The sequence below is a fragment of the Pseudophryne corroboree genome, chromosome 9 (assembly GCF_028390025.1).
Source record: "Pseudophryne corroboree isolate aPseCor3 chromosome 9, aPseCor3.hap2, whole genome shotgun sequence".
Lineage (NCBI taxonomy): Eukaryota > Metazoa > Chordata > Amphibia > Anura > Myobatrachidae > Pseudophryne > Pseudophryne corroboree.
Window position 1 is genome coordinate 127,993,187 of NC_086452.1, and position 15,759 is coordinate 128,008,945.

The window sequence follows — 15,759 nt, forward strand, 5'->3', positions numbered from 1 at the left end:
CCCACAGTGCCAGATACTTGACCCCCGTGCCGCCGCCGGACCCCCCCCCCCCCCCCCCGTCACTCACCACACCGGCCACTGGAGTGGCTTCTTCTTGTGAGGGGAGGAGAGCGCAGCGCTGCGCCTCTCCTTCCCCTCGCTGCTCCAGGTCTCCGGCGGCTCTCTGGCGTCGGTTCGCTAGCCAATCAGAGCTCGCGGACCGGCAGCCAATCAGAAGCCGGTCCGCAAGCTCTGTTTGGCTAGCGCCGGAGACCGGACACGGCAGCCCTGCTGGCAGCGCTGCTAGTGCTCCCAGCGGTGGTAAGGGGAGGGAGAGACGCTGCGCTCTCCTACCCTCACATTTAGGGTTAACGGGGGCGAGTGGGCATGATGCCCTGGATGCCGGCGGCGCCCCCCTCTCCTGGGCCTGCCAGGGCGCCCAGGGCACGTGCCCCACTCGCCCTACCCTAGTTACGCCTCTGGTTGCCAGGGAGAGGGTGACAGCAGTGGTTGACAGGGAGATGGTGATGCCAGGGAGAGAGTGACAGCAGTGGGTGACAGGGAGATGGTGATGCCAGGGAGAGGGTGACAGCAGTGGTGGACAGGGAGATGGTGATGCCAGGGAGAGGGTGACAGCAGTGGGTGACAGGGAGATGGTGACGCCAGGGAGTGGGTGACTGCAGTGGGTGAAAGTGAGAGGGTGACAGCAGTGGCTGACAGGTAGAGGGTGACACCACCGAGAAGGTGACAAGAAGAGTGTGACGCCAGCAAGAGGGTGACAGGGAGTGACGCCACGGAGAGGGTGACAGCAATGGGTGACAGGGACTGACGCCACGGAGAGGGTGACAGCAGTGGGTGACGCCACGGAGAGCGTGACGGTAGTGGGTGACAGGGAGTGACGCCACGGAGAGGGTGACAGCAGCGGGTGACAGGGAGTGACGCCACGGAGAGGGTGAAAGGGAGTGTTGCCAGGGAGAACGTGACAATAGTGGGTGACAGGGAGTGACACCAGGGAGAGGGTGACAGTAGTGGGTGACCGGGAGTGACGCCAGCAAGAAAGTGACAGCAGTGGGTGACAGGGAGTGACGCCAAGGAGAGGGTGACAGTAGTGGGTGACAGCCCCCCCCCCCATAATAAAATATGGAAATTGAAATTACAACACACAGTAGTAGCTTCTCTGAGATTTTGTTTCACTTGCCTCTGGCAGGCGAAGCAAAATTCCTGGAAACAGCTCAGTTTTCATCCTGGATTGTGGGCGGACCATGCAGTCCCGGGACAAACTGCTGCATTGGGCCACATCCAATAAATGGTGACCTTAGGGTGAATATTTTACCTTACCTAGGAGAGCTGCGTTAAATGGGGTTGTAGTGAAAATGTCTACATTTACAAAGTCAACACTCATAATGGTAAAATCAGTTATGAAGGGTTTTGGACCTGTACAGAGTTTTCAGAATTTGCCACCCGTGACTTATTCTAACAGGAAAATGTGCGCAGAACCGCGTAGATGTGCCCTGCTGCGCATATTTCACGGTTAGCAAACAACTGTTACGTTATATCTGGAGGCAAGTTTTAAAACAAGACACAACAACAACATCAAAAAATGTTTGCTGTGCCGTCAAAGGACGTAATTTTATGGCCGTTCTGAGTGGACCTGGGCCCTCATTCCGAGTTGTTCGCTCGGAGATTTTCATCGCATCGCAGTGAGAATTCACTTAGTGCGCATGCGCAATGTTCGCACTGCGACTGCGCCAAGTAACTTTACTATGAAGAAAGTAAGTTTACTCACGGCTTTTTCATCGCTCCGACGATCGCATTGTGATTGACAGGAAATGGGTGTTACTGGGCGGATGCACGGCGTTTTAGGGGCGTGTGGCTGAAAACGCTACCGTTTCCGGAAAAAACGCAGGAGTGGCCGGGGAAACGGTGGGTGTGCCTGGGCGAACGCTGGGTGTGTTTATGACGTCAGCCAGGAACGAAAAGCACAGAACTGATCGCACAGCCAGAGTAAGTCTGAAGCTACTCAAAAACTGCTAACTCGTTTGTGATCGCAATATTGCGCATACATCGGTCGCACATTTAAGAAGCTAAGATTCACTCCCAGTAGGCGGCGGCTTAGCGTGTGTAACTCTGCTAAAATCGCCTTGCGAGCGATCAACTCGGAATGAGGGCCCTCGTCTCTTTACATATTTCTGTGAACAGTACAATCAGCTCTGCAGTCAGGTAGAACTTGCACAGCCCTGAGCTTAGTGAGGCTGTCACTACAGAACAGGTGTATTCAAGCCCTCCGAATATGAATAAAACAAAAACCCACTCATATTTGCATAAGGGGCGTGGCCACTCAGTCCGCAATTAGACCATGCACCCTGACCTCACAGAGCGCAGAACAATGGGGTAGTTGCTAGCAATAGGGGGAGGGCCCCCTGCATTCACAGTGCCCTGACCCCCCCCCCCCCCCCCCCCAGGTATAATCTAGCCCTGCTGGTGTGCACACTCACACTGAATGATTTGAACTGCCGCCGGGGAAAGGAGTTGTGGTCTGCCTGGGTGGTCCTGGGCAGACGTGTCCTGTGCTGGTCTTCCTGCCGCCTCCGGGGACAACGCTGCAGCTGCTGCCTGTCAGACTCCCTCTATTCACGCCATCCGCCAGATCCTGCCGCTGCTTCCCCGCTTATGAGTTATTGGACAGCTGATCCAGCGTTGGATCCCCTGTCCAACCACAACTGCCTCGCTGACAGGGGCGTGCCTTGATGTGGGCGTCCCTGTCAACAAGGCACTTGTATGAGTGCTGCTTTGCCCTCTTTTTTGAATGGGCTTTTACAGCCCACTAGCTGGCTCCGCCCCCCGCTTTATCCCCCGCTCCCATTGTCAACGGGAGGCACTGCTATCAGTGCCTCCCAAACTAATTTAATGCATTCAAATTATTAGATTAATATGAAGAAGATAATTATGACACAGAAAATGTGTCATAAGTATCTTATTCATATTATTTCAATCATTAATGACAGGGGAGGCACTGCCTCCCCTGCCTCCCCTGACTGCAAGTCCCTGATGTAGCTACATATATCAAGAAGGTGACTGGCACTCCCAATAAACTAATATGGTAGTAATGTCTAGGTGCCTTCAATAATGAAAGATTAACTGTTAGTCAAAGGCTGCAGCACTCACAGCTCTCATAAATCCTATTTACAATCACTTGAGAGTCCACAGGAAATACATATGTCCTCATAAAAAAAATGTAAATTAAAATGAAACATTGACCTATCCATCCTTGTACTGGAGTGTCCTGATAAGATGCTGTGGACTTTCAAGTGATTGTCAATAGGATTTATGAGACCTGTGAGTGCTGCAGCCCTTAAGTAACTGTATACAGTATATCTTGATTATGTCATTTGTATACATATTCTAGTTGATAACCTCTTTTTAGTGTTTTATTTTCTCATCAAAGCATCACATATTATTCAAGAACTGGATATTTGAAAGTTTAATTGCCACCTTCCATCCCATGTTTGGTAAACATAGTGCCAGTATTATTATGAACTAGTTGAGAAAATATTTACCCATGAATCTGGGCTAATGATGTAATTGAATTAAACATTTCACATCTATTGAAATACAGTAAAAAGGTTGTTTAGGGCATTCAATTTCTATAATATCTTTGGGTATCCTAAAATTGATTGAAGTTATAACATTACGTATTATATTTTTCCAGATAGCCATACCACTTATTATAATCCATCCTACCCTGTATATAACCATTAAATAAATTACAATTTTCCATGGTATCTGGGGCTAGAATGTTCCAATCAGCATAAAAACAATGCGGGTGTGACTAGATTGTCATTATTGGCTATATAATATTTATTATAGCAAATTCCACACAATTAGCACCACTCTATGCTACTGTACAATTAATGAGAATAGTGATGGCAACAGTCGCACTGAGAAGAAGGCAGGTAATGTTTCCTCGGACCTGGGCTTGTTGAGGAGCCAGGGTCAGTTGTTAAGGGGGACATTGTACGCCTGTGCAGCACTGTTAAGGGAGACAAATGTTCCTCTTTGCAGCATGTGGTGCCATGCATAGTATATATTTTTGTATTTTTTGAGGGGGCATGGCTATGCCTCCTGAATTTGACTACAGCCACCAGTACCCAAACCTGTCCCTGCTCTTGACTGTCCAGGATAGCGACAGTATATGGAAAATACTAATAGTCACCTTCTGGTAAGGAGACTTACTTTTATTTACCCCTATTTGACTATGATGAGTACAGATCATCTGAATTGCTCATTTCAGCTTTTCCCCCCTTTAGTATATGTTGAAGTATCAGCTCCAGCTACTAAACGCTCTTCTAGAGGTTACAGCAGCAGCGTACATCTCACTCTGGACAGTTACTTCTCACAGGTGTTGATGCTCTGTATCTTGTATAGCTGTGGCCACACTCATCGGGGCTACATATCAGTCATTTGCAATGAAGGGGGCGGCTAAATACATGGTCGTGCCTAACCACGCTGAGCGTGCCCATCTGCCGCAGATGTAGCCATGATTAGAGTGGCTACCTTTGTACCTGTATGATTTGATTGGGCTTGTGATTACCTGTTATTAACGTATCCTTTTCCACTTTCTTCTTTCTACAATTACCAGTCTCTACTGGTCTGAGTCCTGTTATTTGCTGGTTGGAGAAATTTGCTCTTAGCCTATTAATTATCACTTTATTAAATATCAATTATTTTGGCCCTAGACTTTGATTTTCTAATATATTACATTTTGTATTATACTAGGCTTTTTCTTTTAGGAAACTATTAGTTCTTGATTAATGGAAACATACTTATAGGTTTGTAAAGTTTAATAAACTGAAATCCTGTCTTCCACTGCTGTGCCAATATGTTTCATCGATGTGCTACCTGTTATATGTGTTTCTGCCATTGCTCTGTTGTTTAGTTTAGCTAGCCAGCTTGCTGTAGCCTTGGGTCAATATTAGTGAGAACTATATTGTGACCTGTGAGGGGGTGTAAAATTTCATGGAAATGATTGGAAATTACTGTTATTTATGTTCATAATACTGTACAAACAAACAAAAGGTCTTACTTACAAGATTTTAGCTGTTTTTTTTATAATTTTTTTTAAAGAAATGTAAAACCAAAACACGATGATGAATAAGAACTAAACCTATAAAAACATGTGGGTATGCACATCTCCTTAGGCAAGTAAGGTGATTGCCCCTGAGTCTTGGGTGTGAGAGGTCACAGTATATGTTGTTAACTGCTGGTGCCTCTTTTGGTCTGACATTATGTCTGCTAATGGATCCCAGGTACTGTACCTTTTTCTCTCCCAGGCCTTGATCCATGACACAGGCCCTTCTAACTATTAATACAAGGCACCAATCCTTGCAGCATCACATACAAAAGAAAAGCTGCCATGGTCTAAGGCTCAGTGCCTCGATACTCACCATGATGCTGCCTCTCCTAGCTCTCTCAGCTCCACTGTTGTCTGCCTTTCCCATGGGTCTCTTTCTGCATCCCAGCCGATAGTTCCCCGCAATTTGCCTTGGTATGGGCACCACCATATTGTATCAGGTCATCTGAACATGGTTTGTCCAATCAACAGCTATTTTCTGTTCTGCTGACCCAAGCAGCCAATCAAAGACCAGCAGCCCCTATTTAAATCCTTTCTGATAATCTGGCCAGTTGCCAGTACAATATTGTCACTAGACAATTCATTGGCTCTGCTTGAATTACAGTACTTATATAATAGCAAGTCCCTTACAGTGTTCCTGTGTTATCCTGCATCAGACCAGCGGTAGTGTCCTGTGCATCAGTCAGTCCAGTGACCAGCTCCAGTGGTATCCTCTGCTGCCATATGTCCAGTGTTGCTGTATAATAATACTAATAATAATAATAATAATAATAATAACAACAACAAGTCCCTTGCAGTGTTACTGTGTTGTACTGCATCAGACCAGTGGTAGTGTCCTGTTCATCAGTCAGTCCAGTGACTAGTCACAGTGGTATCCTCTGCTGCCATATGTCCAGTGTTGCTGTATAATAATAATAATAATAATAATAATAATAATAATAATAATAAGTCCCTTACAGTGTTGCTGTGTTGTCCTGCATCAGACCAGTGGTAGTGTCCTGTGCATCAGTCAGTCCAGTGACTAGTCACAGTGGTATCCTTTGCTGCCATTTGTACAGTGCTGCTGTATTATAATAATAATAATAATAATAATAATAATAATAACAACAAGTCCCTTACAGTATTGCTGTGTTGTCCTGCATCAGACCAGTGGTAGTATCCTGTGCATCAGTCAGTCCAGAGACCAGTCACTGTGATATACTCTGCTGCCATATGTCCAGTGCTGCTGTATAATAACAAGTCCCTTACGGTGTTGCTGTGTTGTCCTGCATCAGACCAGTGGTAGTGTCCTGTGCATTAGTCAGTTGAGTGCCCAGTCACAGTAGTATCCTCTGCTGCCATATGTCCAGTGCTGCTGTATAATAATAATAATAATAATAATAATAATAATAAATACAAGTCCCTTACAGTGTTGCTGTGTTGTCCTGCATCAGACCAGTGGTGGTGTCCTGTGCATCAGTCAATCCAGTGACCAGTCACAGTGGTGTCCTCTGCTGCCATATGTCCAGTGCTCCTGTGCCGCATATTGTGTTATATACAGTAACTCAAGAAAAATAATGGAGAATAAAAATTTGGAGCATAAAACAAGGAAAGATCAAGAACCACTTCCTCCTAGTGCTGAAGCTGCTGCCACTAGTCATGACATAGACGATGAAATGCCATCGTCGTCTGCCAAGGCCGATGCCCAATGTGATAGTAGAGAGCATGTCAAATCCAAAAAGCCAAAGTACAGTAAAAAAAGACTCCAAAAAATAAACTTAAATGGTCTGAGGAGAAACGTAAACTTGCCAATATGCCATTTATGACACGGAGTGGAAAAGAATGGCTAAGGCCCTGGCCTTTGTTCATGACTAGTAGTTCAGCTTCACATGATGATGGAAGCCTTCATCCTCCTGCTAGAAAAATAAAAAGAGTTAAACTGGAAAAAGCACAAAAAAAACAACTGCGCGTTGTAAGATGTTATCACAAATCCACAAGGAGAGTTCAAGTGTGTTGGCGGTTGCGATGCCTGACCTTCCCAACACTAGATGGGAAAAGGTGGCTCCTTCCACCATATGCACAACCCGTGCAAGTGCAGGAAGGAGCAACCACAGTACAGTTTCTGATATTAAAATTGAAGATGTCACCAAGATGAGGATATGGGTGCTGCTGGCGCTGAGGAGAAAGTTGACGGTGAGGATTATGATGGTGATGTGGTTTGTTTAAATCAGGCACCGGGGAAGACACCTGTTGTCCATGGGATGAAAACGCTCATTGTGATGCCTGGGCAAAATACCAAAAAAGTAAACTCTTCGGTGTGAAATTAATTCTCCTCAAATCCGGACAACAGTGGTCTAGCCGTGTGTTGCCTCTGTTAATCTGTAATAAGTAGGGGTAAGGATGTTAACCACCTAGGAACATCCTCCCTTATACGTCACCTGCAGCGTATTCATCAGAAGTCATTGTCAAGTTGTGAAACTTTGGGTAAGAGCGTAAGCAGTCTACTGACACCTAAATCCCTTCTTCCTGTTGTACCCAAGCTCCTGCATGCTACACCACCAACTCCCTCAACGTCAACTTCCTCCTCAGCCATGAATGTCAGTAGTCCTGCAAGTCATGTCCCTGGCAAGACTGACGAGTCCTCTCCTAACTGAGATTCCTTGGGAGGATCCTTGAGTGGTACGCCTACGGCTGCTGTTACTGCTGCTGCTGTTGTTGCTGCTGGTAGTCGATCGTCATCCCAGAGGGGGAGTCGGAAGACCACTTGTACTACTTCAACTAAGCAATTGACTGTCCAACAGTTCTTTGTGAGGAAGATTAAATATAACAGCAGTCATCCTGTGGCAAAGTGGATAACTGAGGTCTTGACACTTATGTTTGCATCCAGTATCCGCCATTAGTGCAGTGGTATTTAGACAATTGATAGAGGTATTGTGTCCCCGGTACCAAATCCCATATAGATTCCACTTCACTAGGCAGGCGAAACCGAGAATGTACAGAGACGTCAGAAAAAGTGTCGCCAGTGTCCTAAAAAATGTGGTTATATCCAGTGTCCACTTAACCACGGACATGTGGACAAGTGGAACAGGGCAGACTAAGGATTATATTACTGTGACAGCCCACTGGGTAGATGTATTGCCTCCCGCAGCAAGAACAGCAGCAGTGGCACCAGTAGCACCAACTTGCAAATCCAAACTAGTTTCTAGGCAGACTACACTGTGAATCTCCGCTTTCCGTAAGAGGCACACCGCTGACAACCTCTTACGGAAACTGAGAGACATCATCACGCATTGGCTTACCCCACTTAGACTCTCATGGGGATTTGTGATATCGGACAATGCCACCAATATTGTGCATGCATTGCAACTAGGCAAATTCCAGCACATCCCATGTTTTGCATATATAATTAATTTGGTGGTGCAGAATTCTTTTTTAAAAATGACAGGAGTGTAAAGGTGATGCTGTCAGTGGTCCTAAAAATTGCGGGCCACTTTCCACATTCTGCTACGCGTGCCGAAGATTGGAGCACCAGCAAACACTCCTGAACCGGCCCTGCCATCAACTGAAGCAAGAGGTGGTAACCAGGTGGAATTCAACACTCTATATGCTTCAGAGGATGGAGTAGCAGCAAAAGACCATTAAAGCCTATACATCTACCTACGATATAGGTAAAGGAGGGGGAATGCACCTGACTCAAGCGCAGTGGAGAATGATTTCTGTCTTGTGCAAGGTTCCCCAACTCTTTGAACTTGCCACACGTGAAGTCAGTTCAGACACTGCCAGCTTGAGTCAGGTCATTCCCCTCATCAGGCTTTTGCAGAAGCAGCAGGAGAAATTAAAGGAGGAGCTAAGACTGAGCGATTCCGCTAATTATGTGGGACTTGTGGATGGATCCCTTAATTCGCTTTGCCAGGATTCAAGGGTGGTCAATCTGTTGAAATCAGAGCACTACATTTTGGCCACCGTGCTCGATCTTAGGTTTAAAGTCTATGTTGTATCTCTCTTTCTGGCAGACACAAGTGTGCAGAGGTGCAAAGACCTGCTTGTGAGTAAATTGTCAACTCAAGCGGAATGTGACCCGTCAACAGCTCCTTCTTCAATTTCTCCCACCACTGGGGATGCAAGGAAAAGGATAAGATTTCCTATCCCACCCGCTGGCGGTGATACAGGGCAGTCAGGAGAGAAAGCTGATATCTGGACCAGACTGAAGGACCTGCCAACAATTACTGACATGCCTACCATTGAAAGAATGGTGTAAGATTATGTGAGTGACAGCATCCAATTAGGCATGTCAGACAGTCCGTATGTATACTTGCAGGAAAAAGAGGCAATTTGGATGCCCTTGCACAAACTGGCTTTATTTTACCTAAGTTGCCCACTCCCCCCCCCCCCCCCTCCAGTGTGTACTCTAAAAGAGTGCTTAGTGCAGCCGGTAACCTTGTCAGCGGTCAGTGTAGGAGGTTACTTCCACAAAATGTGGAGAAGATGATGTTCATCAAAATGAATGATAAATTCTTTCAGGTAGACCTTGACCAGCAATTGTCTCCTGAAAGTAAACAGGGACCTTTGATGGTAGATTCCAGTGGGGACAAATTAATACTTTGTGAGGAGGGGGATGTACACAGTGAAAGGGTTGAGGAATCGGAGGATGAGGATGAGGTCGACATCTTGCCTCTGTAGAGCCAGTTTGTGCAAGGAGAAATTAATTGGTTCTTTTTTGGTGGGGGTCCAAACAAACCAGTCATTTCAGCCACAGTCGTGTGGCAGACCCTGTCGCTGAAATGATTGGTTTTGTTAAAGTGTGCATGCAGAGCCGGCGGTACCCGCTCAGCAAGGGGATGCAGTGCAGGGAGGCGCCGTCCTGGTCTGCAACCCCGCTGATGCTGGCAGCGTGTAGCGTGGCTCTCTCCCTGCATCCTTCCCCAGAGAGTGGCCTCAGGCCGACGGGTATCATTTTGGGGGCGTGGCCTAATCGCGGGAGGTGTGGCCATGCCCCCTTGTGAAAAAAAGTTTTTTTTTTTAAAATAACTTTGGCTTGTCGAGCAGGGTGTAGGGGTTCGGGGGTGCGGGGGGGAGTCCTGAGCCCTGACCCAATTTCAGGGGGGAGTGTGAACACTTCCCCCCACTACCCAAATAGGCATTGGCTCAGCAGTAGCAGCAGCCTCACAGCAGCACAGCACACTGCAGCATGTGCTGTGCTGTGCTGCCAAGATGCGTGCTTATGCTGCTGTCCAGTAAGAAGGGAGGGGGTAGGGAGTGCGGTGGACCAGGGCCCCACCGGGCCCGCCATCAGTCCATGGCCTGAGAAATTAGTACCCGTTCCCTCCCTCTCGGCATAACTGCCGACATCCTACAGAGCTGCTGCTGCTGGGGTAATGGCGCCTCCAAAAGACATAAGGAGAAGGCAGAGGAGGAGCAGCGCCGGAGTCAGTGACCTGCTGCAGGTACTGGGGCAGTGCTGTGGAGGGAATGGAGGATGTACCTGGCATAATATGTATAATAGGCTCTTCCTGGCTGCATGTGTATAAGGTGCTCTCCTGTGTGGGTACTACTGTGCAGTGTAATGTGACTAACGGACATTACTGTGCAGTGTAATGTGACTAACGGACACTACTGTGCAGTGTAATGTGACTAACGGGCATTACTGTGCGGTGTAATGTGACTAACAGATGCTACAGTTCGGTGTAATGTGACTGACGGACACTACTGTGCAGTGTAATGTGACTAAGGGACGCTACTGTGCGGTGTAATGTGACTAACGGACTCTACTGTGCGGTGTAATGTGACTGGTGGACACTACTGTGTGGTGTAATGTGATTGACGGACACTACTGTGCGGTGTAATGTGACTGATGACACTACTATGCGGTGTAATGTGACTAACGGACACTACTGTGCGGTGTAATGTGACTAACGGACACTACTGTGCGGTGTAATGTGACTAACGGACACTACTGTGCGGTGTAATGTGACTAACGGACACTACTGTGCGGTGTAATGTGACTAACGGACACTACTGTGCGGTGTCATGTGACTAACGGACATTACTGTGCGGTGTAATGTGACTAACGGACGCTACAGTGCGGTGTAATGTGACTGACGGACACTACTGTGCGGTGTAATGTGACTAAGGGACGCTACTGTGCAGTGTAATGTGACTGACGGACACTACTGTGCGGTGTAATGTGATTGACGGACACTACTGTGCGGTGTAATGTGATTGACGGACACTACTGTGCGGTGTAATGTGACTGACGACACTACTGTGCGGTGTAATGTGACTAACGGACACTACTGTGCGGTGTAGTGTGAATAACGGACGTTACTCTGCGGTGTAATGTGAATAACGGACACTACTGTGCGGTGTAATGTGATTAACGGACGCTACTGTGCGGTGTTATGTGAATAACGGACGCTACTGTGCGGTGTAATGTGAATAGCGGACACTACTGTGCAGTGTAATGTGACTGACGGACACTACTGTGCAGTGTAATGTGACAAACGGACAGTACTGTGCAGTGTAATGTGACAAACGGACACTACTGTGCAGTCTAATGTGACTAACGGACACTACTGTGCAGTGTAATGTGACTAACCGACACTACTATGCTGTGTAATGTGACTAGCGAACACTACTGTGCAGTGTAATGTGACTAAAGGGCATACTATGCGGTGTAATGTGACCAGTGAACAACACTGAGCAGTGTAATGTGACTAGCGAACACTACTATGGGGTGTAATGTGACTAACGGACACTACTGTGCAGTGTAATGTGACTAATGGACACTACTATGAGGTGTAATGTGACTAGCGAACACTGTTGTGCAGTGTAATGTGAATTGGTACTATTCTGTTGCCCCAATATTTTTGGCGCTTCCCCCTGCTGGGGCAAGCTGCATGTGTTAAAGGGTGCTCTACCTGGCGCAAAGTGTAGAAGGATGCTCTACCTGGAATAATGTGTGACTGGCTCTACCTGGTGCAATATGTAAAAGGGGGCTGTATCTGGCGTAATGTATATAAGGGGCACTACCTGGCGTAATGTACATAAGTGGTAATACTGTGTGGCGTGATATTGAATAATGTTGTCTACTATGTGTCATAATTATTTTACGCCCCTATATTTTATGTCATTTTTTTATGACCCTATATTTATGGATCTTGAGGGGGGGGGGGGGGGGGCACCAAAATGTTTAGTTACAGCTCTGAGGATGAGATTGGTCAACTTTGTATTTGTAGAAAGGCGCAAAAATGATAGTTTGCAGGAGGGCGCCGAACACCCTAGCACCAGCCATGTGTGCATGTCCTGTTTAAACAACATAAGGGTATTGGCGGACCCAAGGACAAATCTATCTTGCACCTCTTTTTCTTCTTTGCATCATGTGCTGTTTGGGGACTGACTATTTTATTAAAGTGCCATCCTATCTGACACTTCCGTATATGTCCAGTGGTACTGCCATATAATTCTAGTGATACTGCCGTATATGTCCAGTGATATTGCCATATAAATCCATTGATATCGCTGTATAATTCCAGTGCTAATTGTTTGTGTCGCTTGGCTTAGTCATACAGCTACCTCATTGCACCTCTTCTACATCTTTTCATGAGGTGCTGTTTGGGGCCTTTTTTTTTATATCTGCCCTCCTGCCTGACACTGCAGTGCCACTCCTAGATGGGCCAGGTGTTTGTTTTATCCACTTGTGTCGCTTAGCTTAGTCATCCAGCAACCTTGGTGCAATCTTTTGGCCTAAAAACAATATTGAGAGGTGTTCAGAATAGACTGGAAATTAGTGGAAATTAATGATTTTGAGGTTAATAATATCACAGGATAAAAATTACCCAAAATTCTGTGATTTTAGCCATTTTTATGTTTTTTTCAAAAATCATCCAGATCCAAAACCAAAACCCAAAAGGCTGGTTTTGCCAAAGCCAAGCCAAAACAAAAACACGAAAGTGGAATTAAAACCAAAACATAAAACACGAGAAAAGTGCCAGCTGCACATCTCTACTCATAAGTATACCTTAGGATCAATACACAGGATCCAGTCATGTGACAGGTGCTCGGGATCCCACAGTCACCATGCTGACGCCAGGGCCCTGAGTAATCAAAATGCTGGCAAACAGAATGCAGACCCACAGGCACTATTCCCACGCGAGCCATTGAGTCCACTGCGTTGAAAAAGCAGCGAGCCTGCTAGGGGCTTTGTTGCACTTGACCTCCCCCCCAGGATTCTGCTGCAGGAATCCTAGGGTCTGTATGCTGACTGCCGGGATCCCCAGTGCCGGTCTCACAGCCCCAATCCCAATACACGCCTATAGAAAGAGAAAAGCTATGAACTGAAGATATATTAGACCTCCCTATTGATACAGTATGAGTGTACTCTTGTGTGCTGTACATACAGATGTAGCCATGCTTATCCAACCTGCAGTTTGCCAAAACCAGGTGCAGCAAGTGTGCGCAGGAATAGGACATGCGCATGCATCTAAGTAGGCATGCCCATAAGAATACATGGGCGGTGTACTAAGCCGCAGCTCGGTGTAATAAGTTGCACCCACACGGGTGTGCACATGTAATTATATAATAGTACATACAGTAGCAGCAGGTCTGCACAGTTTCAGTACAGCAATAATCACGTTTATGTACACAGGCAATGTGATGAAGCTGAGCACGCAGGGGACCAGCCAATCACATATGTAGGCAGGAAAATGTAGGATTACACAGCATCCCCAAAGGCTTAGTACTACACATCCCTATAGTACTGTAGATCTTAACAAAGTGAGGTGGCCATCTTGGTAAAGTAACAGATTCTTCAGCTATGCTCATAGAGGAATAGCAGTAGTGCACTGCATATACCATCACTCCAACTTACAGATAGCTGATGGAGGTGTATCTTCTTACCATGTTATATGATGTCATTTGGAGGACCAACAATGATATTACGGAGAATGCAGCTTTTTCTATATGTCTTTCTACTCACACATCCTTCTCAAAATAACATTAACATACTTCTAGTCTGTGGGGCAAACCATGGTTGAGCCCTCAGCAAAAGAACAGCATGGATCAGCCCTAATGGCTCCTGTGAATGGGTCTAGGGGATAATGAAGGTTTCACCATACATACAAATGCTGATTTGTATATGCTTATGTAAAAACTGCTGATATCTCATGCCAGGCCTCATGTAATGTTTTCCTCTTCTAGTAAATGCAGATTGTTCAACAACTGCGACAAATCTAAGCGGATCCAGTGCAACGTAAGTCCAGTTTAAAATCACATGATTGATGAAATGGAAATAAATGAGAAAAACAATTTGTATATGTTATAAATGATACTTCCTGGAAATTCAAAAGCAATATTTCTTTTTGCTTCCCTCAGTGTTACATGTCCATCTGGGTGCGTGAACAGTGGAGCTCCTGTTTATGGAACTGACTATTATACAGATGTAAGAGAAATCAGTACTTTGTTTAGTAGAGCAACATTTCTTAGTAGTTAAAGAAACAAATATTCCAGCGCGTCACTAACACCTAACTCATATAATTTTGGGTCGTATGTGCTGAAATAAGCAGCTCTCAACTGGACAGTACTGACCTGTCCACACACAAAACAGCACAAAGGATAATAATATATTACCAGAGAGCGCTTGTAGCCAAATATATCAAATTTATTACATATATATCACAATAAAATATAAAATAAACACATGTAAATATAAAATAATAATTAAAAAGTTCCTCCCTGCTGCAGCGGATTAAGTTTAACCGGTTATTTATATTATGTCCAAGTTAAGGTGCTTATTGTGACCCTATTCTCAGTTAAGAGTCCCGAACAATATACAGTCCTTTTTAGGAACAAATTATGGATGTTTGCTGTTTAAATCCAGCTGTAAGAGTTTTTCACATACTCATGGAGATCTCCTTATGTGTCAGATAGAAGCCGGCTTTCTACTCCCGTTAATTAATGCCACAGAGCGGCCAGGTGCGTTGGATACTTATACTTTAGTATCTATTTTAACGGACTTTTTATCGTCCTACTCTCACTGCGCTAGATAGGGCCACATTTGCAAGATTGTCCACTTTACTCACAGCCAGGAGTGGATCCGTTCGATATCCGTGGACGGCCCCCATTGTCAAACACAGCCACAGTCGAGAGAGGCACCTTCCTTAGTTACGGGGTACCTGGAGAATCTCTAGAGACGGTTAACATCCATACACGGACAGTAGCACCAAAGGGTATTGTTCAGCCGGAATCCGCTGGTAGTAGGCAGGACATCAGTATAGAATAAGCCCCAGTCCTTACGCGTTTCTCCGCAATTGTCAGTGTGCGGTTTCGTCAGAGGATGACACAGGGCTGTCCAACATGCTATTTAAATATCAGTGGACCAATCATGTTAGAAATTACCTACATTGGCACACCTGAATAATCATTGATTTAATCGCACATGTGTAAAATAAATTTCAGTCACATAACAACCCGTATAGTACCATAAACTTTACAATATAAGTACATAAGGTAGATTTATTATATTATATTTTTATATTGCTATACACTTATAAGTCATAAACTGCTTTCTAAACAATAAAATACTTTATATTATCTAATTAGCAAAAGACAAAGGTTATTATACAGATGTAAGAGAAATCAGTACTTTGTTTTGTAGAGCAACATTTCTTAGTAGT

At 45.5% G+C, this 15,759-nt stretch overlaps 1 protein-coding gene across 1 annotated transcript in view; it reads left to right on the top strand.

The window, feature by feature from the left end:
* LOC134956785 (uncharacterized) overlaps positions 1 to 15,759 on the top strand; it is a 149,779-nt gene that overhangs the window by 11,251 nt on the left and 122,769 nt on the right. Inside the window, exons 2-3 of the mRNA XM_063938739.1 lie at positions 14,285 to 14,336; positions 14,459 to 14,525. Coding sequence (XP_063794809.1) covers positions 14,285 to 14,336; positions 14,459 to 14,525 — 119 coding nt within the window. The remainder of the gene's footprint in view (positions 1 to 14,284; positions 14,337 to 14,458; positions 14,526 to 15,759) is intronic.